Source organism: Salvelinus alpinus, chromosome 15, assembly GCF_045679555.1.
Source record: "Salvelinus alpinus chromosome 15, SLU_Salpinus.1, whole genome shotgun sequence".
Taxonomy (NCBI): domain Eukaryota; kingdom Metazoa; phylum Chordata; class Actinopteri; order Salmoniformes; family Salmonidae; genus Salvelinus; species Salvelinus alpinus.
Window position 1 is genome coordinate 44,800,922 of NC_092100.1, and position 26,744 is coordinate 44,827,665.

A 26,744-nucleotide genomic window follows, 5' to 3' on the forward strand; every position below is an offset into this window, starting at 1 on the left:
CTTTATAGACGACTACCCAGCAGGTACGTGGCTTGGCGACGAGAACAATGCAGAGATGCGTGTGCGCTGCCCAGTGTTGCCGGGCGACATGCTCCACCTCAGCACCAACTGCCGCACGGCGGAGAAGATGGCGCTGACACTGCTGGACTACCTTTTCCACCGCGAAGTGCAGGCCATGTCCAACCTGTCAGGACAGGGCAAGCATGGCAAGAAGCAGCTGGACCCGCTCATGATCTACGGCATACGCTGTGAGTCACGCACACCAACCCACTCACTCACACACACTTGACATGGCACCAGCTGCCAGTGACTATTTGATCAATCTTTCCCCATAGATGTATCATAGGCAGGGCTCAATCCCTTCACCCTCTAGCACTTAGGTTACCCTTTGACCCTGTCATCAACCACTTGTCACAACAGCCACACCCTCAACTCCAAATGCTCCTGTGTTACCTGTTAAGATAGCACTGACCCATGTTGTAGTGTTGCTCCAGTTCCATCCAGTGAGACCTGAATCTCTCTGCATTCCCCAGGCAGGTTAGAACAACACATGCATTCATGCGTAACACATTTTACAACATACCAAACTCCAATTGACAAGCACATGTAGGTCGGAGTGTTCATGATGGGGCCGTAGCTAATGCGCTGACCCCTTTGATTCCTAATTAAGCTTAAATGGGTAATGAGGGAAGCTGGAGGGGAGCCAGGGGAGGGGAGCCAGGGGAGGCTGGCTGTGGTAGAGGAGTATTTATTGGGAGTAGTCGTGTGTGTGTGTGGTGAGGGATTTGGACTCTGTCTCCCCACATCTATTACTGTCTGTTGATCGCAGGTGCCGTGCAGGAGTGGCGGAGTGTGTTGGTGTGTGTGTGCACTTGTGTGATGCAGGTGTTTTGTGTGTGGCTTTGTGTAATTCAGATGTGTGTTTATGCAATTCAGGTATGGTGTGGATGAATACCTTTGTGTGTGTGTACCTGTGTGTGTACCTGTGTGTGGAGACAGATTTGGGCTGACACTGAGGTATGTGGGGGCTGGGGCAGGGCCAGGTGACTCACTCACAGTAGGCAGGTTTCCATTGACCCGGGTTTATTTGGCAAAAGCAATTACACAAAAAAATTGTTGCATGTCCAATGGAAATATATATATATAGCAGAAATGTTCGAAAGATCGACAACATTTTGTATCTGTTCGACAGGTTAATTTTTCTGTCGACAAACTTTCTTTATTGCGATAAACTATGATGTAAACAGTTTTTTTTTCTAATAAATGATGATTGCCAAATCATTTTGAAGGTACACATGGCACGTAATGTCACCCCGTTACTATAATGCTCCACCCAACATTTAATTTTAAATGCCCAATACTATTTTTCTTACTATAAAAATGTTTACCCATAACTGAATTGCTTTTCTGTTTGGCTGGCAAGTTTAACCATCCAATTATTTCAGATGTACAGGAGTGCAAGTGTCACCAATGCACAGACCGTGGTGATACTTTGGCGCATAAGAATTGTTAGAATATGGCAAATATAAATTATTGCGTTCTATCGATGCTGTCTTTCACGGGCTACCTGAGACCTGAAACAGCTAGGTGGAAGGGCATGCAGGCAGTTGCCAATGTATTAATACGCAATTTGCCTAAATGGGTAAACACTTCAACCACTACATTTCTATTCGACACTAGGTTTTTCTACAAAATGTTTTGTTGGTGTGACGTCATTACGTTCAGCTGTTTTTATTGACACGATGGTTCATGGGAACATAGCTACTCCTCTGCCTGCCTGTCCAACTGGGACTGGTGAGGGAGCACCTGCCTTTCGTGCCTGTACACGACTGTCAGGCGTTTTGTGTGTTGGTGTGTGCGTGCTAGAGGCTAACCCCCACACCCCCTTCCCCCTCCTCGTGTCTCAACTCTTCCCCTCGGGTGATAGCAGCCTCGTTAATCGGGGTAGAAAGAAGCTGTCAACTCTTCCGTCTCACCCTCAAACCAGCTGCTAACATAACCGCACCCTCTCACATGTTATATATCCACCTACATGGTCCCCAGTGTCGGAGATTGGGATGATATGAGTACTAGCAGTGGTACCTGACCACCTGTACCTTGACCACCAGATTTAGAATCTAGCTAGAGTTTTCAGTGCTTCTGACATTTTCACAGTTCAGGCAGAGTTGCATTGTTAGTGGGACAAGGTTGCACTGTACAAACTACACACACAGACTTGGCATGAACCGCTCTCCATCTTAAGCAATTATTATGACCATTTCTACCTTGTCATGGTGAGTTAACCATCTTAAACTGAAGTCATCCTAACATGTGCCCTCGGTCCTTGTTCCCTTCAGGTCACCTGTTCTATAAGTTTGGCATCACTGAGTCGGACTGGTACCGGATCAAGCAGAGCATCGACTCCAAGTGTCGCACGGCATGGAGACGCAAGCAGCGCGGCCAGAGTCTGGCGGTCAAGAGCTTCTCCAGACGCAGCGCCAACGCACCGGGCAGCTCAGGTAGTCATGATACCTGGGGTCATTACACACACACACACACACACACACACACACACACACACACACACACACACACACACACACACACACACACACACACACACACACTATAGTAAAACTAGTCTTTCCTCTCACTTATGTAAGTGTTGGTGTACAAGGAACCCAGTGAGTAGTGCAGATGCAGAGTGTAGCAGATGGTTCTAATCTTCACAACACAACAACGCCTCCTGTCCTCCCCTCCCTGTGATCCATCACCTCTCACCCCTGACCAGAGAGAGTGGGACAGCAGGGGAAACCCAAATATCCTGTGAGCCCACACAAGGGGTGTACAGTCACAGCCCGCTCTTTTCCCAGGCCACGCACCCATGCACCCTGCAGAGCACGTTCTCTCACACTCCCCTTAATAAAACTGCTTCGACATTTAAACTAACTTTAAACAGTTATTTGTTAATTAATGTAGAGCGAGGGCTAACACCAAAAGTACAGTCTCCACAAGCCACCAGGCTCTCGCCTCACTGCCAATGGCTGGGCTGGAGCTTATTTACATACATACAGTTCATGGTCTGTGTCCCAGATGGCACCCTATTCACTATATAGTGCACTACTTTTGATCAAGGCCCATAGGGCTCTGGTCATATGTAGCACACTATATAGGATTAAGGGTGCCATTTGAGAGACACCCGTGGTCATGCTGAAGGTGGGAAGATGGACCTCTTACTGGCAGGAAATACAACACATAGCTATGATAGGAGCTGTACCAGTCAGATGTCTGTGCCTCGTGTTTTATATACCATGATAATATTATTTTGAGAATGAGTCATTTAGGCCTGCTTTGTCCCTTTTATGATCAGTGTGGTGGGATGTAGGCCTACATCAATCTAGCAACAAAACCCCATATTCTCATAGCTAGCACGCACGCACCAGTGTAAACTAATCACACACACCAAGCACACACACCCCCAATGAGATAATAGATGGAGCTATAGTGGGCTGATGGGGGACGTGGGTGTGATAGTGGTGGGTGTTTAGACTGAGGCCGGGGGGTTTGTGTTTGGCCGCTGGGTCATGAGTCTGTTTGGACTGCTAGCTTGAGAGTCCTTGTTGTGTATTTAGACATGATTGATACAGTATAAACACACACCATCATCCAGCAGATGGCCTGAGCTGTTGCCAAGTATTCCTCCAGAGGTGAATGGGCTTTTATTTCAGTTTGCTATCCCCCCCTTTCCACATAATGGATCTGGGGGAGTCGGTCAATAATCTGGTCCTAGATCTGTGTCTGAGCTGGGTAGCTTCTATCCGGAGTATACCTTACTGTTGTTAACTCTATTGCATTACACTAGTGCTTCATCCTGCCCTGTGCTAATGCCCTTCCTCCCCAGAGGGTGGCGCTGTGGCGGAGGTGGCTCACATGGAGGGGGTGACCCAGCAGACTCTACACTACACCCTGGCCAACCAGGCCGTCCAACAGGTCCAGATCCACCGCATAGGAGAGGACGGACAGGTCCAAGTGGTGAGTGTCACAGTCTCCTCTCCAACCTGCCCTACAGCCCTGATTTATTTTGGTTGATCTTTCATCCTCTTTTACTTCTCTCTCATTCTCTTACCTGCCCTGTTTCTCTCTCTGGCTTACTCCATGTCTTCTATTTCTCTCGGTCGTTCTTTTTACCCTCTTTTTTCTTTTGCGCTCCCCATTTCTCTACCTTTGGTCTCAGTTCTTCTCTTCACAAACCCCTGCACGCACACAACTTAGCATGATGGCTAGGAAAAACTCACTAGAAAGGCAGGAACCTAGGAAGAACCAAGGCCAGTCCTCTTCTGGCTGTGCCGGGTGGAGATTATAACAGTACATGGCCAAGATGTTCATAAATGACCAGCAGGGTCAAATAATAATAATCACAGTGGTTGTAGAGGGTGCAACATGTCAGCACTTCAGGAGTAAATGTCAGTAGGCTTTTCATAGCCGATCACTCAGAGTTAGAGACAGCAGGTGCGGTAGAGAGTGAGTCCAAAACAGCAGGTCTGGGGACAAGGTAGCACGTCCAGTGAACAGGTCAGGGTTCCATAGCCGCAGGCAGAACAGTTGAAACTGGAGCAGTAGCATGACCACGTGGACTGGGGACAGCAAGGAGTCATTAGGCCAGGTAGTCCTGAGGCATGGTCTTGGGGTGTGTGTGTGTGTGAGAGAGAGAGATTCCCCCCAGATATAACAGACTGACCCTATCCCCCCGACACATTAACTATTGCAGCATACTTACTGGAGGCTGAGACCGGAGGGGTCAGGAGACACTGGCACCGTCCAATGATACCCCCGGACAGCACCAACCAGGCAGAATATAACCCCACCCACTTTGCCAAAGTACAGCCCCCACACCACTAGAGGGATATCTTCAACCACCAACCTACCATCCCGAGACAAGGCCGAGTACAGCCCACGAAGATCTCCCCTGCGGCACGAACCCGAGGGGGGGCGCCAACCCGGACAGGAAGATCACATCAGTGACTCAACCCACTCAAGTGACGCAGCCCTCCTAGGGACGGCATGGAAGAGCACCAGTAAGCCAGTGACTCAGCCCCTGTAATAGGGTTAGAGGCAGAGAATCCCAGTGGAGAGAGGGGAGCAGGTCAGGCAGAGACAGCAAGGGAAACACTAGGTATGTACGGCAGGACCAAATCAGAAAGATGGGTGGGAGCAAGCCCACGTAATGCTTTGTAGGTCAGCAGTAAAACCTTGAAATCAGCCCTAGCTTTAACAGGAAGCCAGTGTAGAGAGGCTAACACTGAAGTAATATGATCCAATTTTTTGGTTCTAGTCAAGATTCTAGCAGCCGTGTTTAGCACTAACTGAAGTTTATTTAGTGATTTATCCGGGTAGCCGGAAGGTAGAGAATTGCAGTAGTCTAATCTAGAAGTGACAAAAACATGGATCACTCTGATCACTTCCTGTTGCCTGTGCACCTTCATGGAGTCACAATGTTGCTCTGTTCCAATGTCCACACTATCACTTAGAATGAAGACAGTGCTTTGACCTTTTCAGTGATAATGAAGGAAAGGATCTTAGTAAATGTTATGTCTGCCATTGAAATATATTGAAACCCAACTAAGGAGTAAGTACTGTTCTACTACTAGATCTCACGTCTTCCACCAGGCTGTCTTGTGTTATTGAGGGAAGCATTAGCTTGATAGCCTGAGTGACAGACTGTTTGTGGTTTCATGCCAACTCCGTGTCAGTTATTGCCATGTCAAATTGGGGAAAAGTAATGTTTATAAGCTATTTGAAGATTCCTGTGAGGCCAGTAAGACTGTTTTTTGCTTGACAAGGACAGCAAAGGAGTTGGCAAGAGCACAAACAGATCTGGGATCAGGCTAGCAGCTTGACTCTGTTGTATATGTTTAGACTTGAAGAGGCAGAGAGCGTTACGGGAAATGCTGGTAATATTATAATCTATGTCAGGTCAGAGTGTGCTGAAGCTGGCAGTGCCCCGCGCAGACTAAAATGCTTTCTCAAAAGTCCGTAACCGGTTTCTCAAAAATTGACTAGTTATTTGGGAGAAGTATAGTTGTACATACAACGACAGGCTAAGAACAGGCTATGGCCAGAATTCCACCTTTGCGGACTATAAAAAGTAAATGATCATTATTTGTGAAAAATATAGTTTTCTCGGTTGACCCAGAACTACAATCTTGCGTAATTTGGTCAGATGCTAGTCTGTCCATGAGAGATTCGTTTTGCGTTAATATCCAATGCAATATTATCATGTCGAAAAATATGTATTAGTGAGTAGACCTGGGTTAAACTATTTGAAATAATTGTAAATACTTATGTGTTTGATTGAGCTTGCCTGGCTTAATGGTCCAATGTAGTAGTCCTAAACTGCAAAACTCACCCATCTGGCACTCCAAGCAGGCTAGAGCAAACGCTCAATGTACATTTTGAAAGATTTCAAATAGTATTTGAATCTAGGCCTAGTGGGGAGAGAGTGAATCATGATGGGGAGCTTACCGTTGGGCAGTTATTACCCTCTTGATATTCTACAGAGTATTAGCGGGTGCAGCCAAGCCTGAAATTTACGAGTGCTGCTAATGCCATGGAGGAAATGTAAAGCATAGGATCTGTCAGGCAGCGACTGCAGCAGGGCTCAGACTAGAGGCTGATGGTGGAGGGGTGGGAGTGGATGTATGTGTTAACGGTGCCACACACACATTGTGAGTTCTTGTTCTCTCTCTCTCTCTCTTCCCCTCCCCCTCTCATCTTTTTCTCTCTCTCGTCTTGTTCTCATCTTGCTCTCTCTCTCCATTATCAGATCCCTCAGGGACACCTCCATATTGCCCAGGTCCCACAGGGGGAAGAGGTGCAGATCACACAGGACAGTGAGGTAAGTGTTTCTGTCTGCCCGTCAGCCTGTCTGTCTATCCGGGTATCTCAGTGAGTGACTGAGGGCCACTTTAATAGTCAGTAATGGTAGCCAGTATTAAAGTCATTAGGCAGAGTTCACCGTCAACAGATGTTTAATGTTAACGGTGCTTGTTTATATGTACCGCCTGCCTATGCATGGGTTATTATACTATTTGTTTCCAAATAATACCCAGATGGTCTGTGTCTCTCACTAGACAGCCTCACATGCACACAATGGGTTGGCTCTAAGAGAATCGGACTCAGAACCACACAGTGTCTGAGAAATAATTATCTTCCTCAGCATTATAGTTAAATATTTTTAATAAGATGTGGGGTAGAGATTTATTTTGAGGCGACACTGCGCGCGCACACACACTTGAGTAGACATATACATACACACACATACACATACATGCAACCATTGTGTGTGTACACACACACACACACACACACACACAAACACCTGCACTACAAATAGGGCTGACACATCGTCCAGGTATTCTACGGAGGTTCCTAACCTGTACAACCAAGACACAGGGAGGAAGACAGTTTGAGAGAGACTGAGGAAGAAAAGCTCTGAAAGCCTTTCCTGCTCTTTGTGATCGGACGCCAGAATTTCTTTTTTTTCACTCTATGATTTTGTTTGTTTTGGGAGTTCAAAGCTTAGCAACAAAATCCCACTTTTCCCAACTGTCGCTCAGTGTGCGTTTTCATTAGAAACAGGGGCCTCTTCATCAAAGCCATTGGTTTCAGCATGTTGGAAAAGGAAATAAGGCTATTTGGGAGAGATTACCATGCTGCCTGTCCATATGGCAGCTCAGACAGCATTGAATAAGAAATAGAATTAGGAGTGAAAACAGCACAGGGGAATATAGGCTAAATTGGGCTTGTTTTTCATGTGGTCTTGTTAATGTCATGGCGTCTGTGTGATTTGTTTATGCTGTGTGTGTGTGTGAGTGAATGATGCTGTGATTGGTATGTTCATTATGCAGTATGATTAGTGTGTGTTTACAAAATGTATGTGAGACTGTGATGCTCTCAGGCTGTCTGAAGGATCCCTCTCTTCTCTCTCTCTCAGGGGAACCTTCAGATCCACCAGGTGCATGTTGGGCAGGATGGACAGGTAAGTCCCTTCACCCCCTGCAGTAACTTTATCCTCAAGCTTCATTATGGAAAACACTTTAAAACATTTTGCAACAGAACACGTGAAAACGTGAGCTCCTCCGTTTTCCGCCGTTTTCTTCAGTTTGGTGCCTAATGAACACGACCCATGGAGGTTTAAGGTTTAAAGTTCCCACGGATTGTTCATTACTTCTGGGTTACCTCAGTGTGCTGGTCCCCCTCTTTCCTGCAGACCCCTTAAATGCGCACCGAGAGGAGCTAGCTCTCTATCCCTGTCTGGTCTGCCTCTCACTCTGTCTCTCTCTCTCTCTCTCTCTCACTCTGGCTCTCTCTCTCTCACTCTGGCTCTCTCTCTCTCACTCTCACTCTGGCTCTCTCTCTCTCACTCTGGCTCTCTCACTCTGGCTCTCTCTCTCTCTCTCTCTCTCACTCTGGCTCTCTCTCTCTCTCTCTCTCTCACTCTGGCTCTCTCTCTCTCTCTCTCTCTCACTCTGTCTCTCTCTCTCACTCTCTCTCACTCTGGCTCTCTCTCTCTCTCTCTCTCTCTCTCACTCTGGCTCTCTCTCTCTCTCTCACTCTGGCTCTCTCTCTCTCTCTCTCTCACTCTGGCTCTCTCTCGCTCACTCTGGCTCTCTCTCTCTCTCTCTCTCTCACTCTGACTCTCTCTCTCTCTCACTCTGACTCTCTCTCTCTCTCACTCTGGCTCTCTCTCTCTCTCTCTCTTCACTCATGGGCTCTCTCTCTAACATCTGCTCTCAGCTCGTGAGCTCGGTCTCTCTACTCACGTCTGTGTACTCTCTCACACTGAACATCTAAACATCTACTCATACAGAAGTCTCAAATCTCTCTCTACATCTACATCTCTCATCTCTCTCTCTCTGCAGTGTCTCTAACTCTCTACATCTGGCTCTAGCTCTCTCGTCTACTCTCTCTACTCATAACTCTGGGTTGTCTCTCACTCTGGCGTCTGTCTCTCTCACTGGCTGCCCTCTCACTCGTGGCATCTGCTCTCTCACTCTCTGCTGCACTGCTGGCATACTCTGGACTCTCACTCTGGCTCTCTCTCTCACTCTCTCAAACTCTGGCTCTGCTCTCGAATTCTCTCTCGACTCTGTGCTCATCTGCGGGCAATCTCTCTCTCTCACTCTGGCTCATACATCTGCTCTCTCGGTCTCTCACGTGCTGAAGCTCTCTCTCTCTGTCTCTCTCTCTCTCTCTCTCTCTCTCTCTCTCTCTCACTCTGGCTCTCTCTCTCTCTCTCTCTCACTCTGGCTCTCTCTCTCTCTCTCTCTCACTCTGGCTCTCTCTCTCTCTCTCTCTCACTCTGGCTCTCTCTCTCTCTCTCTCACTCTGGCTCTCTCTCTCTCTCTCTCTCTCACTCTGGCTCTCTCTCTCTCTCTCTCTCACTCTGGCTCTCTCTCTCTCACTCTGGCTCTCTCTGTCTCTCGAATGTCTTTCTTTCTAATCTCTTGTTCTCTTGCTCTTTCTCTGTTTTATGTGCCTCTCTCTCACTGTCTGTCTCGCATGCTTTCTCAACTTCCTGTCAGTCTTCCCCCCCTCCATCTCTCCATCCTTCCCAACTCTCCTCTCTTTGTGGATAGAGGAGAGGATGGTGTGTTTAGTACAGAGGGCTCTGTTCTTCCTGTTTCTCTGTTCTTTCCTCTGGGATCAAAGGGAACCTCCTGATCAAAGCACCAGGGCTGTGTGACGATCGCAGATCATACATCACAGATGGTCGCTGTGCAGACCAGGGCATTATTTCATATTCATGATCTCGATCGTCTAGAAGCCTGGCTGTAGAGGAAGTGGCTCGCTCTCTTTCTCACGCTCCCTAGACTGTTTTTCTTTCTGAGGACAGGTGCGTGTGTGCACAGCACCATTTGTGTGACGTTAACTCTTTCTCAGCTTATGAGTTCTGCTCTTATTAAACCCAAGCTATTTCTCAGCCAATTAGCTCATCCCTTATTCCAAGGTGCTGTCATTGTTTGGAGAGCAGCTGATGTTAGGTAAGGAACTCCAACAGTCCTGGCTACTCCAAACTCTAGACTTGGCTAGCTAGGCTAGAGTAAATGCCCCTATGTGTGCCAATGGTACTTTCCACAATATAATAGTTTATCACTTGTCATTTACCTAGCTTGAACTCCAGCTGTTCTCGGTATCTCCATAACCCATTGAACTCGGTGATTCTCAAATTAGTATGTGTTGATTGCGAGACTACCTGGCTTAGAGCTAGCCTGGATGCCAGTCTGTTTCTGCTCTCTTGTCATGCCAATGTTGTTTGGCTTGACGATGGCAATGGAGAAGGTACACACTGAGACTAAGACACACTCACGTCCTCAGTTGAACCGGTCGTTGAGTCCGGTGGGCCTGACAGCAGCATTCCTGTTTCTCTCTTGCATCTTGGCTTCGGTTGCAATTTGGTACTGGTTCTGATTTTGAAGCCGACAAAAGCGAAAAAAGTTATACAGTAGTGGTACAACTCTGTTTCCAATGTTATTTAGCACTAACGTGTTGTTAACTCTGTCTTTCTGCTTAATTTAGTACAGCTCACTTGTCAGGTCATGGCTAGTTCCTCATTGTTTTCACTATTAAATGTAAGACTATCAAATGCACCCCCCTCCCCACACTCTGATGACATTGTAAAACACCTTCTGCCATTAACACTAGATCCAGCCACTCTGTGTAAACACACTGTGTAGTGCATTGAAGAGCAGAGTGTGTCTTAGATCGTAGAGCCCCTCACAGTGCCAGAGTGTAGCTAACTAGGCATGCGTCTCAAATGGCACCCTATCCCCTATAATATAGTGCACTACTTTTGACTACATAGGGAATAGGGTGCCATTTGACACGTACCCTAGCTGTGTATAGGGACTTAACGAAGCAGGGTCCTATCCCCCTGGCAGAGCATGGAAGCCTTGTCCAATAAAGACCCTCTTTTCTTTTCCCCCTTAACTTTATTCATAGTTTGCACCTCTGTCACGCCATTGTTTTGAACGTTCTCAAGCTGCCCTCTGTTGGTGGCTCCATAGTGGTGCCCTAAAGTGTTGATAAGCCAAATATTTAGTAGGAAACAACTTTGCCAGCGTTATCATGTTGTCAAATTTACTTTTGACAGAAGGCAATGTTGCCATTAACTAGCAAAGTTTGTCAGAAATAGCTAGCAATACGAATGTTAGCTAACTAAAATTGGCCTACCCCCAATCTTAGCTAGCGTTATACTGCATCTAAAGTCAATCTGGTGACATCAAAATGATGACAGGTTTCTACTAATTATTGCCTCATTTTGAATGTCATTGTATTTGCAAGCCACTGTAATTCACTTTTGATGGAATCTTCATCAGTGCCCATTGACGATGCATTGAGTAGAATGACAAAACTTGCAATCCATGAATAGCTCGTATTTTTTTATTGTATCTGTAAAATGATATGAGGCCCGCGCCAAAACAAACACACTGACTTATTCTTCCAGGTGGGCTTTTCACACACCCACACACACACACATAGACACAGACACATGGCACACACCCACACACACACACATAGACACAGACACATGGCACACACCCACACACACATAGACACAGACACAGACACATGGCACACACCCACACACACATAGACATAGACACAGACACATGGCACACACGCACACACACATAGACATAGACACAGACACATGGCACACACGCACATGCACAAACAGTGACTCAATGGCATTTCCCTGCCTTGCTAGTGTGTTTTCCCAGGGAGTGAGACAAGAATAGCACTAGCTGACTGTCAGTATTGTTCATATGAGAGCGTGGTGTTTTTGTGTTTGTGTAATTGCTCTGAACATGGATGCAACCCAGATCAAATAAAAGGAAGGACACAGACATTCTCACACACACACACACACACACACACACACACACACACACACACACACACACACACACACACACACACACACACACACACACACACACACACACACAGAATAAAAAAGCACATAATAATGGCGCGTGAGTCACTTCTGACTTATGAGTCACTTCAAATCAAAGTTTATTGGTTGCTTACACAGTTTTGCAGATGTTATCGCAGGTGCAGCAAAATCTTATGTTTCTAGCGCCAACAGTGCAGCAATATCTACCGATAACAATACACACCAGTGGAGGCTCCTCAGAGGAGGAAGGAGTGGATCATTTTTTTTTTTTATAGTGAAACATTAGTTACCCTTTTTAGATAAAACTATACTAAATATATTCACGTCACCAAATCTTTTCTCAAAACACACTGTTTTGTAATGAAGGTCTACAGTAGCCTCAGCAGCACTCTCTGTGGCAGCACCATGGTGTAGCCGGAGGACAGCTAGTTTCCATCCTCTTCTGGGTACATTGACTTCAATTCAAAACCTAGGATGCTCATGGTTCTCACCCCCTTCTATAGATTACACAGTAATTATAACTTCCTAAGGACGTCCAACTACCTGTCAGAGCTCTTGCAGCATAGGCCTCCCGAGTGGGGCAACGGTCTATGGCACTGCAATGCTAGAGGCATCAGTACAGACCCTGGTTCGTTCCCAGGCTGTGTCACAACCGGCCGTAATTGGTAGTCCCATAGGGCGGCGCACAACTGGCCCAGCGTCATCCGGGTTAGTGGAGGGTTTTGCCCGGGGGGGTAGGCCGTCATTGTAAATAAGAATTTGTTCTGAACTGACTTGCCTAATTAAATAAAAAATGTATGAACTGGCATGTTGTCAACCTATCAAAGGATCAGAGAATGAATCTAGTACTGAAAGCCTAAGCTAGCAGTGCATAAAATGTGGTGAGTTGTTGACTCAAAGCGAGAGAAAGACAATAGTTGAACAGTTTTGAACAAATGTATTTCTTCAAAAATGAAGAGAGAGCTAGCTATATTTTTGTATTTTTTTCACTTTCACTTAATTTGCTAGCGAATGCAGCTAGCTAGTTTAACATACTCAATCATCCTGCTCAAACAGAGAGGGATGCTGTGTTAGCCAGGTGGCTATGGCTATCCAACACTGGAGCTCTTCCAAGTCAAGGTAAGTTTTTGTTTTTATTAATTTATTGCAACCTGGGCCCGCTGAACTGCTTACTTGACTGTACACTGTACTGCATGATTGTTTGCGTGTGAGTAGGGGTGTATTCATTCTGCAGATTCTGTTGACGAATGTTTCTTAACTTCTTATGGCTGCAATCCAGGTAACGGGATGATATGACAACAGCCAGTGAAAGTGCAGGGCGCCAAATTCAAAACAACAGAAATCTCATAATTAAAATTCCTCAGACATACATGTGTCTTATACCATTTTAAAGGTAATCTTCTTGTTAATCCCACCAAAGTGTCCAAATTCAAATATGCTTTTCAGCGAAAGCACTACAAACGATTATGTTAGGTCACACCAAACCACAATAAGCACAGCCATTTTTCCAGCGAAAGATAGCAGTCACAAAAAGCACAAATAGAGATAAAATTAATCACTAACCTTTGATGATCTTCATCAGATGACACTCATAGGACTTCATGTTACACAATACATGTATGTTTTGTTTGATAAAGTTCATATTTATATAAAAAAATCACAGTTTACATTGGCGCGTTACATTCACTAGTTCTAAAAACATCCAGTGATTTTGCATAGCCACATCGTTTCAACAGAAATACGCATCATAAATGTAGATGATAATACAAGTTATACACATGTAATTATAGATATACCTCTCCTTAATGCAACCGCTGTGTCAGATTTCAAAAAAACTTTACAGAAAAAGCAAACCATGCAATAATCTGAGATGGAGCTCAGAACAATAGTCAAATTAGCCGCCATGTTGGAGTCAACAGAAACCAGAAATTACATGATAAATATTCCCTTTGAGGATCTTCATCAGAATGCACTCCCAGGAATCCCAGGTCCACAATAAATGCTTGATTTGTTCGATAATGTCCGTTATTTTTGTCCAATTAGCTACTTTGGTTAGCGCGTTTGGTAAACAATTCCAAAGTCACGAATCGCGTTCACTCAAACCTGACGAAATGTCAAAAGGTTCCGTAACAGTCAGTAGAAACATGTCAAACGATGTATTGAATCAATCTTTAGAATGTTGTTAAAATACATCTTGAATAACGTCCCAACCGGAGAATTACATTGACTTCAGATGAGCGATGGAACGGAGCTCCCTCTTATGTGAAGGCGCATGGTGAAAGAATGGTCAACTCATGGCAGTGGTGACTTATTCCTGTCTCCTTCGGCCCCCCTTCACAGTAGAGTGTACAGACTGTTGACATCTAGTGGAAGCCGTAGGAAGTGAATACTCATTCATATCTCGCTGTGATTTCAATGGGATCTTGGTTGAAACTCGACCAGTCTCAGAATTTCCACTTCCTGTTTGGATTTTTTCTCAGGTTTTTGCCTGCCATATGAGTTTTGTTATACTCACAGACATAATTCAAACAGTTTTAGAAACTTCAGAGTGTTTTCTATCCAACACTAATAATAATATGCATATATTAGTAACTGGGACTGAGGAGCAGGCCGTTTATTCTGGGCACCTTTCATCCAAGCTACTCAACACTGCCCCTGCAGCCATAAGAAGTTAAACGGAAGCAAACACGAGGAAATGGGATAAATATACCTGAATTTCGCTAATAGAATCTCTTGTTTGCAAATGTTAGACTGATGATTACAACTTAGATCAGATAGATGCAGGCAAGAGTGTGCAAGGCGGTAATGAATGTCACGGTCTCTCACTTTGATTACTCAAATTTCTCAAGATCTGTGTACCTACGTTGTAAACTTTAATTTACAGGCTAGGTTGTAGTGAAAATGTGAGTCATCTAGTAGCCTAAACCTATCGATGTTACTTTGAGCTGGGTGAATGGAATATGCTGTAATAGAAATAAGGCCATGTTCATTAAAAAAAATATTGTCCTCCCTCATCTTAAACGGCACTGACCGCCACTGATACACACATAATCTAAAAGTAAAAAAATGACAAGAAATGAAGACATCAGAACAGAATATATGCATGTGAATGGTGTGTATGGACAATTTAAAGTTAAAACACTTATAAGTGAAGTCAGATTTATCCAAATAACTCTACTGTCACGTAGAGTAGGCCAGAAGGCTAAACTGGAAAACCTAACCTCTATCAAAATAAAAAGATGGCGGAGCAGAAAAAGTTATTCTGTGCAAGGGGGTTTATTTACATAGTGATTCTGGAACAAAAACAGTACTGCCATCAAACGTATACCTTATGGGCCAGCTAAAAACAATGCTACCCCATCCACAGCTCAATCCAAATTGCCTCTCCATGACCTGAAAGAGGCTTCTTTTGTAGGACTAGCCCCTCCCCTCAGAACAATTAACACTAATTAATTAAGCAATTACCTATACAAACCTACATTTTCCCTTTAACTAAACATACTAAAGTATATACATTGCAACATGTTTTTTATGACACAATATCACAATATAACATTTACAAAATTACATCACTACTGACAGTGTTTTTCAATATGCCCATTTACAGTGGGGCAAAAAAGTATTTAGTCAGCCACCAATTGTGCAAGTTCTCCCACTTAAAAAGATGAGAGAGGCCTGTAATTTTCATCATAGGTACACTTCAACTATGACAGACAAAATGAGGGGAAAAAATCCAGAAAATCACATTGTAGGATTTTTAATGAATTTATTTGAAAATTATGGTGGAAAATAAGTATTTGGTCAATAACAAAAGTTTATCTCAATACTTTGTTATATACCCTTTGTTGGCAATGACAGAGGTCAAACGTTTTCTGTAAGTCTTCACAAGGTTTTCACACACTGTTGCTGGTATTTTGGCCCATTCCTCCATGCAGATCTCCTCTAGAGCAGTGATGTTTTGGGGCTGTTGCTGTGCAACCCGGACTTTCAACTCCCTCTAAAGATTTTCTATGGGGTTGAGATCTGGAGACTGGCTAGGCCACTCCAGGACCTTGAAATGCTTCTTACGAAGCCACTCCTTCGTTGCCCGGGCGGTGTGTTTGGGATCATTGTCATGCTGAAAGACCCAGCCACGTTTCATCTTCAATGCCCTTGCTGATGGAAGGAGGTTTTCACTCAAAATCTCACGATACATGGCCCCATTCATTCTGTCCTTTACACGGATCAGTCGTCCTGGTCCCTTTGCAGAAAAACAGCCCCAAAGCATGATGTTTCCACCCCCATGCTTCACAGTAGGTATGGTGTTCTTTGGATGCAACTCAGCATTCTTTGTCCTCCAAACACGACGAGTTGAGTTTTTACCAAAAAGTTATATTTTGGTTTCATCTGACCATATGACATTCTCCCAATCTTCTTCTGGATCATCCAAATGCTCTCTAGCAAACTTCAGACGGGCCTGGACATGTACTGGCTTAAGCAGGGGGACACGTCTGGCACTGCAGGATTTGTGTCCCTGGCGGCGTAGTCTGTTACTGATGGTAGGCTTTGTTACTTTGGTCCCAGCTCTCTGCAGGTCATTCACTAGGTCCCCCCGTGTGGTTCTGGGATTGTTGCTCACCGTTCTTGTGATCATTTTGACCCCACGGGGTGAGATCTTGCGTGGAGCCCCATATCGAGGGAGATTATCAGTGGTCTTGTATGTCTTCCATTTCCTAATAATTGCTCCCACAGTTGATTTCTTCAAACCAAGCTGCGTACCTATTGCAGATTCAGTCTTCCCAGCCTGGTGCAGGTCTACAATTTTGTTTCTGGTGTCCTTTGACAGCTATTTGGTCTTGGCCATAGTGGAGTTTGGAGTGTGACTGTTTGAGGTTGTGGACAGGTGTCTTTTATACTGATAACAAGTTCAAACAGGTGCCATTAATACAGGTAACGAGTGGAGGACAGAGGAGCCTCTTAAAGAAGAAGTTACAGGTCTGTGAGAGCCAGAAATCTTGCTTGTTTGTAGGTGACCAAATACTTATTTTCCACCATAATTTGCAAATAAATTCATTAAAAATCCTACAATGTGATTTTCTGGATTTTTCCCCCCTCATTTTGTCTGTCATAGTTGAAGTGTACCTATGATGAAAATTACAGGCCTCTCTCATCGTTTTAAGTGGGAGAACTTGCACAATTGGTGGCTGACTAAATACTTTTTTGCCCCACTGTACATTAATGAGCCATTTGGGACAGGCACTACAAAGTCAGCCCAATTCCCTTAGCTCGGGTCCTTATCCAGCATACCCGGAAGCTACAGAGATGGAGAGAGAGAAGAACAGAACAAACAAACAAGCGCTCATCCACAACATCAATAAGTATAATAAATATTGCTTATATTAAATATGAACACTGACATAAGTGTGAAATGTATGTACTAAGACAGAGAAGTTAACTTGTGTGTCGACCCACATTGTTAACTTATCTGATAACGGAGCAGGGAGGAGTGATGAATGTGTGCGTGCATTAAAGTACCAAATGCGGCCAGTGACGGACTTTTACGTCACAGAAGACATATCAGAACAGAATATATGCATGTGAATGGTGTGTATAGACAGTTTAAGTTAAGACACTTATAAGTGAAGTCAGATTTATCCAAATAACTCTACTTGATTGCATTCCGGATTGTGTTCTGTTAATTGGGCACTGGTAATGCTCGAACATGGTGAGGTCATAGCACACATTGTCAAAAGACCATAGAGAAATGTGGTTGTCCATTTGCAGCATATCCATTTGGGACTGTGAATGAATCTGCTACAAGGCCTGTTTCTGAGTAGGCAGGCTACAGCTACACTTAGTCTCTGTGATGTCATTGTTCTTCCAGTGCAGTGGGATACTGCTCACTCAGGCTATGTTAGCGTAACTTATAGCACACTGCTGGAAGACTTCCACATCTCCACCCTCCCTCCTCTGCTCTCTTATCTGGGCCGCTCCTTCCTCCCTTTCTCCATCCCACTCCTTCTGCTATAGATAGACTGGCCCTGTTAGGCAGAAGCTGGGTGCTTCCCTCTGCACCTCTCACTTCCTCTCCTCACAGCTGCTGACCGCTGCCCTCTGAGGTGCAGTGGGGATGCTATGTTTCATGTGGTGACTGATGTTTCTGTGGCGGTGGGATCCACAGTGGTTGTTTGGGGGATTGTGGCTTGTGTAAGGGGCGTGTATTCATAGTCCAGACTAGAGGTCGACCGATTATGATTTTTCAACGCCGATACCGATTATTGGGGGACCAAAAAACGCTGATACCGATTAATCGGCCGATTTAAAAAATGTTTTATTTGTAATAATGACAATTACAACAAAACTGAATGAACACTTATTTTAACTTAATATAATACATCAATAAAATCAATTTAGCCTCAAATAAATAATGAAACATGTTCAATTTGGTTTAAATAATGCAAAAACAAAGTGTTGGAAAAGAAAGTAAAAGTGCAATATGTGCCATGTAAGAAAGTTAACGTTTAAGTTCCTTGCTCAGAACATGAAAACATATGAAAGCTGGTGGTTCCTTTTAACATGAGTCTTCAATATTCCCAGGTAAGAAGTTTTAGGTTGTAGTTATTATAGGAATTATAGGACTATTTCTCGCTCTACCATTTGTATTTCATTAACCTTTGACTATTGGATGTTCTTATAGGCACTTTAGCATTGCCAGTGTAACAGTATAGCTTCCATCCCTCTCCTCGCTCCTACCTGGGCTCGAACCAGGAACACAATGACAACAGCCACCCTCGAAGCAGCGTTAGCCATGCAGAGCAAGGGGAATAACTACTCCAAGTCTCAGAGCGAGTGACGTTTGAAACGCTATTAGCACGCACCGCACTAACTAGCTAGCCATTTCACATCGGTTACACCAGCCTAATGCAGCGAAGAGCTTCTGGCAAAACGCAGGAAAGTGCTGTTTGAATGAATGCTTACGAGCCTGCTGCTGCCTACCACCGCTCAGTCAGACTGCTCTATCAAATCATAGACTTAGTTATAACATAATAACACACAGAAATACGAGCCTTAGGTCATTAATATGGTCGAATCCGGAAACTATCATCTCGAAAACAAAACGTTTATTCTTTCAGTGAAATACGGAACCGTTCCGTATTTTATCTAACGGGTGGCATCCATAAGTCTAAATATTCCTGTTACATTGCACAACCTTCAATGTTATGTCATAATTACGTAAAATTCTGGCAAATTAGGTGGCCCAAACTGTTGCATATACACTGACTCTGCGTGCAATGAACGCAAGAGAAGTGACAATTTCACCTGGTTAATATTGCCTGCTAACCTGGATTTCTTTTAGCTAAATATGTAGGTTTAAAAATATATACTTCTGTGTGTTGATTTTAAGAAAGGCATTGATGTTTATGGTTAGGTACACATTGGAGCAACGATATGCACCGCATCGATTATATGCAACGCAGGACACGCTAGATAAACTAGTAACATCATCAACCATGTGTAGTTAACTAGTGATTATGATTGATTGATTGATTGTTTTTTATAAGATAAGTTTAATGCTAGCTAGCAACTTACCTTGGCTTCTACTGCATTCGCGTAACAGGCAGGCTCCTCATGGAGTGCAATGTAATCAGGTGGTTAGAGCGTTGGACTAGTTAACTGTAAGGTTGCAAGATTGAATTCTCCGAGCTGACAAGGTAAAAATCTGTTGTTGTGCCCCTGAACGAGGCAGTTAACCCACCGTTCCTAGGCCGTCATTGAAAATAAGAATGTGTTCTTAACTGACTTGCCTAGTTAAATAAAGATTATATAAAGGTGTACATTTATTTTATATATATATATTTTTTTATCGGCCAAATCGGTGTCCAAAAATACCGATTTCCGATTGTTATGAAAACTTGAAATCAGCCCTAATTAATCGGCCATTCCGATTAATCGGTCGACCTCTAGTCCAGACACAACAGTTGTAGTATAGGCCTGAGTCATTGCAGTGGTGTGCAACATACTGGGGATTGTGACTCCCTATCACAGGTCTAGTTAATGGGTGAGGGTCTACAGTCTGCTCTGGGTTTAGAGAGGAAGACTAAGAGAGAGGGTTTTGGCCAGAACAATACAGACGGAGACTGGCCCCCATCTTGCCCTCTCCACCCTCGCCACTTTACTGTGACTGCCATAGTTTCTGGACATTTCCTGCCTGCTAAGAGACCGCAGCACGGTATATCACTTACCCTGTGTGCGTGCGTGTGCGCGCTTGTAGGTTTGTGCGCTCGAATGTGTGTCCATCCCTCATTGCCAGCTGTCACGTTCCTGACCTGTTTTCTTTTGTCTTGTATTTATTTAGTTGGTCAGGGCGTGAGTTGGGTGGGTTTGTCTATGTGTGATTTTCTATGTTGGGATGTTTGTGGTCGGCCTGGTATGATTCTCAATCAGAGGCAGCTGTCAATCGTTGTCCCTGATTGAGAATCATACTTAGGCAGCCTGGGTTTCACGTGTGTTTTGTGGGTGTTTGTTTCTGTGCCACACGGGACTGTTGTCGGTTGTATTCATTTTGTTATTTTGTTTCATGTTAGTGTTCAGCTCCGATTTAATAAATTATCATGAGCACTACCCACTCTGCGTGTTGGTCCGATCCATGCTCCTCCTCGTCTGAGGAGGAGAACGTCTATGACGACCGTTACACCAGCTTACTGCCAGTCTATGGCTGTTGAGGTCCTGGCAGGGCTGGATGATGGATCCAAGCAGTCCGATAACTTATTCATGATGCTAGAAGAGCAGGCTGGCCTGTGAAACCATAAAGAAATACTCTTCTGCAGCACTCCCCCTCAGCCCTCCTGAAACCTCTCATCTGCTGCCCTCTGTCCTCTCTGCTCTGATCTAACCATACCCTGATGGACACTGAATGTGTGTGAGAGAGAGGGCTCTGTCACACCACCGGGAGCTGAACCACATCTCACTCCTGGAGATAACCATAGACATCAGCCTCTAAATTTACTGGCACCTTCTTCCAAGTCTGTGTCATTCACTGAGGCTGTACCAGAACATTCCGAATCCATGGGGTTCAGGGAGTCCTCCCTCCCTCACTCCCCCCATGCAACCTCCGGTAGAACCTCGGACCAGGCCACCTCCTGTCAGACAGATGTTGCGTAACACCTGGAACATCCTAAAGTTCTGCTGTTGTGGATCAGCAGTGGGAACCGGGTCAGGGATCAGTGGTCCTGGCCGGACGGCTCAGTGTGTCCTGGAGTCTGTCCAGAACCCCAATCCCCTCTCACTTCCCCAGGCCCATCTGTCTGTCAGGGCCTGTATACTGTACACCAGAGGGAGAGAGCGATAGGGAAGGGGAAAGCTGGAGCGATAATTGGATGGGGGGGGGGGGGGGAACAAGAGGAAGCTGGCAGGGGAGAGAGAGGGAGAAATGGTGGTTCAGATGAAGAGTGGGAGGATGGGACAGGTAGAGGGAGATGAGATATGGGGGAAGCAGCACCATATCATAGCAGGGCTGTTTGGAACTCAGCTCCCTCTGCTTCTAATCTGTTTCTTCCCTCTGGGGCTCTGCGCTGGACTCTGGCTGGACTGAACTTAGCTCATGGCCCAGAGAACACAAGAAAAGCACCAGGAGATGGCTGCACTCAAACTAGTGAATGCCATTTGGCAGTTTGTGTGCGTGTGCACTTTTAGAGTTCACAAGCACGTGTGTAGGAGTTTGTGCTTGTTTGTTGGGTGTGTGTGTGTGTGTGTGTGTGTGTGTGTGTGTTTGTGTGTGTTTCTAATAGCAGGTTGACATCAGTTCCTCTCACAGACGGCTGCAGTGAGTTTGCAACAAATTAAGCCTAGGTGTGGACCTTCAGTCACCATGTCTCTACTGTCACTAATGTTTGACACAGAGCAGATGTTTAGGAGGTCCACAGGGTTAAGCACACAGACTTAGAACATAAGACACTCCGGATCGAACTGCTGGACCACAGCCCGAATTGATATTTAATCGTCCTATTTCTCCCTGTCCAAGAATGTTGTTGATAATATCAGACAGCTTGTTGAGCATTTTGGGATCCACAATGCAGGAGGGAAAGAGAGGGGGGAGACCGAGAGATGGGAGACCGAGTGGGGAGAGAGACAGTTGAAGATGGAGTAAATGGCTCCCCCTGTAAATAATGTCCATGGAGGGGAGGGGGAAGAGGGAATTGGATAATTGGAAACCGAGTGATATACTTACAGAGATACATGGGACATAAAACATGCATGTTAGCAGTGTAGGATTTAAAGCTGGTGCTATTACAGAGGATCCCATTTCAAAGGAACTGTTTTTAGGGAGCCTGCACTATCTCATATAGACCTATGGCATTATGGGAGGAAGATAAGGGGCTTTCCCTCAGATCACAGATCGTTCTGTAGATCTCCAAGATCGCATGCCACAATGTCTGTCTAGTTGGTTTTTGCTTTGCTGTGTAAGTGTTGGTGCATATATCATTGTTTGATGTTTATGTATGTGTTTTTCAGTGCAAGTCTATGTGGGGAGAGTCATCCCTGTGTGTTTGTACTGGGCATAGCCGAGAAGTACTCGATGTCCCTGGTAGTGTGTTAACAAGAACCAGATTTCTCTGGTAGCAACTTCACTGTGCCTGGAGCACAACCACCACCACACCCAACCTCCAGACTCCTGCTGGGTTCTAGCCCACAGCCACCCCACGAAGATGCAGGGCTTAGTGTCTCAAATGACACCCTATTCCCCATTTAGGGGTTAATCATAACTACTACCTAGTGTGTTTTCACACATAGTTTTGAGCTATAGTTATAATCAGAGTTTATTTGTTACATTGTGTTTTTTTAATTTGGCCCATTTTGGTTTTACATTGTCAAACCACTACAATTCCTAAGCAAAACCACTTATCCATGCAAGTAATTTGTTAATTGGACACAAATGCTCACCTTAAATCCATCTATGATTATCATGAAGCATCACTTGTGTCCAAATCTTCATATTACTTTCGCTTTTGTCTTCTAACAACATGATGGGAGGAATTCGCAATAGCCGCTCTAACTTCAACTTGAATAGGTTATATTCAGTAGCCTATAGCCCCTGTCTCCCCTAACCTGCATCGGATACACTCATCAATGCACTGCTACTCACAGAATGTCTGAGATATCAAGTTATGATGCTGCATGCATTTTGCAAACAACTAGTAATACTGCGCGACTTTTTTTTCCCTGTGTTTGGTCTGGACTGCATTCTCACCTGCCGCTGAATCGGACCAAGATCACCCTTTTTGAGCAAACCACGGTGCGTTGTGTGGATAGTGTTCACACCAGTCCAAAGGAACCGAACTAAGGGGGTAAACGCACCAGAGTTCTGAAAAAACGCTACAAACCAATTAAGTGTGAAAGTGCCCGTAGTCACATTTTCCCTGGTGTCTCATTTACATCAATGCATGACTAAGGGACAATTTGACACATTTTGGAAAAATTCCTCTTCCTTGAACTTGTCTGTAGGCGAGTAGTGACGGCATCCACAATAATCTGTTGTTTACTTTTGCCACAGCCAGGAGGTAGCATGATTAGCATCTTCCCCCCCAAAATGATGTTAACAAAGCTGCATTGCAAGCCATAACTTCCTAAGTGTCGATACCATATTTTATTTTCTGCGAGAATGTTATTTGTTGCAGTAATATCTGAATATTGCAATGCTCTCATAGTTCCATCAAGCCACAGGTGAGTTTTGCAGCTGGTAATCAATCTGCGTCTGAGTGCCCAACAGAAAAGGAAGCACACAATACAACTTTATTGTCCATGTTACAGCAAACAGACTGATGTGGCTGTGAGAATACATAAGGAAATAGTTCCAGTTTTGCGTAACAAAATCCCAGTGACTATTACAGAGGTATGCATGCAAATAAAAAATAAAAAAACTAACCAAACTTAGTTTGAAGTGTTTTTGAGGACGTTTCGACTTGCAAGGCAGCTTTGCTAACATCGGTACCATGAATTACATGCATTTCTTTGAGATGATGCTAATCATGCTAACCCCTGGCTGTGACAAAAGTTAACAACAGTTTATTGTGAATACGGCCACTACTGGCCTACAGACACAACTCAACGTTGTGTGTGTAGGCCAAAGAGGAATTTGACCCCAAAATCTATTTTGGATGTGCTATCCCTTTAAGAATACACAGCCAATAAACACACATGTTCCATCCCATCCCGCTTTGATGACACAAGCAAGCAAAGATGATGAAGAGGATCCCTTTAAAAGGGTCCATCTTTTGTTTTCTTTTTCTGATGAAGACTGCTCGTATAAACAGCAGTAAAAAAACTGAATGATGCCTCAATATCAGGATAAAGAGGCTTTTAGTTACGTCTGTAAATAAGCCAGAGATGTTCTTTCATGTAAGACAGTTGTATCGTGCGCCATGTGGGCGGCATGTGAAAAGCACGGAGGCGAGGGTGCGGCCGCTCCCTCCCAGGCTCCCTCAGAGCGGGGTTGCCAGAGGTTGCCGGGAGGTCAGAACGTTTTTTTTTTGTCTTACGGCATATATATCACGTCTATCTAAACAAACAAGCTAATTAGAATCATGATAAAGTGATCATTGTAAATAATTATTTTAAAGGCCCTTGTAAAAATGCATTTGTCAATCAGCTAGGCCAAGCTAGATTTTTGAGCCAGAGAACAGACACGAGTGTATATAGTACACTGGGGGCCTGCCTCGTTAAAATAAAAAGGCCCTGCTAAATTACAGAAGTTATTTCAGTCATCGCAGAGGTCGACCGAAGGCCTTTGATTATACTGGTCCTGGATCAGAATTCAAACCGATCTGGTTTAGTCAAAACCACACTAGCCTTGACTGAAACTGTAGTCTACTGAAAGGCATGGGAGTTGGAGGAGAGAAAGAAAATAATATAAAGCAGGGTTAGTGTTAATGGAGGTGTCAAGCCTGTGTTTAGGAATGGTGTCATCGAGTGGGTGGAGGAGAAACCGTAGATGCAGCAGAAACTGTGAGAGTAAGTGCCTTTAGGACAGATTTACAAAGGTTTGGGCTTTATTTTCATTTGTATTTCTGCGACTCCTCACATCCTAACTCCTTGCCGCCTCCTCTCTTGAATATTAAGATGGTGGTTACATGATAGTGCCAGGAGTTTTTCCCTTGCCACCTGACGATAAAAAACAACAACACTTGAGCCTACCTACTGTAGTTATCTACATGTTTTTCCTGGTCAGGTCATGTGGTTAGGAAAAACTCCTGGCCTTAGTTCTATGACTTGAACTGATTCACTCCGGTAGGCATTCCACTCATAAGCAAAGCAAAATATTAAAGTTGTGGAGATGATGACAGGTGGATTTCAGGGCGCTCTCTTTCCAGCTGTGGAGACTGTACAGATGTGCTATCTTATTTTGATCACTCTGATGTCGCTGAGATTTTACTGCAAAGCAGGACATTCCAATGAGCCTTGTGATTTGCATAAATTCACTGAAAACCCTCAGTTCTCTTTCTTGCTCGCTCAAATGCTAAAGCACCAAACAGAAGAAAGGTCCTACTACTGTAGGTCCTACTCTACTACTGCAACATTCAAATGTACAAAAATTTATCTGAAGGGCAGCCATACACATCAACAACCATAATTTTATATAGCTTGACACAAGATAGATATTGGTCTTCACTACGACGTACAAGTGTATCTGAAATACAGCCATAGGGTACACCTAAACTGTAACCTATTTTTAACCTATCAAAATTAATTAACTTTTTTTTTTATATAATCAAATCCTCCTGCTGCAGGATTATTTTTCTCCTGTGATGATAACTGATCAAATGAATATCCGACTGTAGATCTGTGTTGAGAAAGTTATTTAGTCGGGATAGTTGACTTGGAGAGGGTATTTTTCAACTGACGCTCCAGGGGTAGGGTTAACTAATAGAGGATCTTCAGTGTGACTGAGTGTTGGGTTTACATCTGAGCATCGTATTCTATAGAGGGATACAGCAGACTGACAGACTTTTGGAAGGATTGAGTAGGAAAGGGGACTCAGAGCATCAACTCCAGCTGCTCCCTCTGTGTCCTGATGCCCCCCCCACATCTGTCCTGACTGGCTCAGGAGAGCTGCTGCAGATGTTGTTGACGGGCTATAAAGCAGGGAGGAAGTTCCAACCTCTCAAACTCCAAACGTTTATTTTTCCTATTCTTTTCTTTTTACACGTTAGATCTGAGAGGATATGAGTGATTCTATTGGGACTGATAGAAAACAGATTGGAGTGGTGCCTCTGATTTATTTGCGGTGCCTCATAAAAGTGTTTGTGTGTGTTTGTAGGTCTTTGTGTGTTTGTGGGTTGCAGTGAGACAGAGCTCTTTGACAAAACATGCATTCATGCACTTAGATAAATGTGCACACACACACTACCCAGTGCCAGAGACCTGGGTTACAACATAATTCATGATTTCAGATCAATTGCACAGTCAAACTTTAACCGTTGAAGACCGAATGGTTGTGTACAAGTTAACAAAACAAATATGCTTTATTTAGTTTTCTAACAACTGTCTTATTGCCCTGTATCTTTTCATTATTCAATCTAAACCAGAATCATATGCAACCAAAAGTGCAGTTTGAATTGGGACAACAAAAAAGAGGTTGGGCTGGGAAAAAGGTCCTTGTTTGCACAGTTGGTTATTGTGTTTCAATCTGGCCCTCTCTGGCTGTTTTTTGCATTAAGATGTATTTGTTGTTTGGTTCTCTGCCTTGCGCCCGACGCTGTATTTCTTCAGTATCCTGTCTCCATTTCTGTTGAAAGCATTATGGCATAAAGAACAAAAAAAGATAGATTTA

General features: G+C 44.3%; 1 protein-coding gene across 3 annotated transcripts in view; it reads left to right on the forward strand.

Moving 5' to 3' along the window:
* Positions 1-26,744, forward strand: part of LOC139540137 (protein BANP-like) — a 79,924-nt gene that overhangs the window by 31,758 nt on the left and 21,422 nt on the right. For all 3 annotated transcript variants that reach the window (XM_071343718.1, XM_071343717.1, XM_071343719.1), the window contains 5 exons: positions 9-248; positions 2,337-2,498; positions 3,881-4,011; positions 6,803-6,874; positions 7,973-8,017. In XM_071343718.1, the coding sequence (XP_071199819.1) occupies positions 9-248; positions 2,337-2,498; positions 3,881-4,011; positions 6,803-6,874; positions 7,973-8,017 (650 nt within the window). The remainder of the gene's footprint in view (positions 1-8; positions 249-2,336; positions 2,499-3,880; positions 4,012-6,802; positions 6,875-7,972; positions 8,018-26,744) is intronic.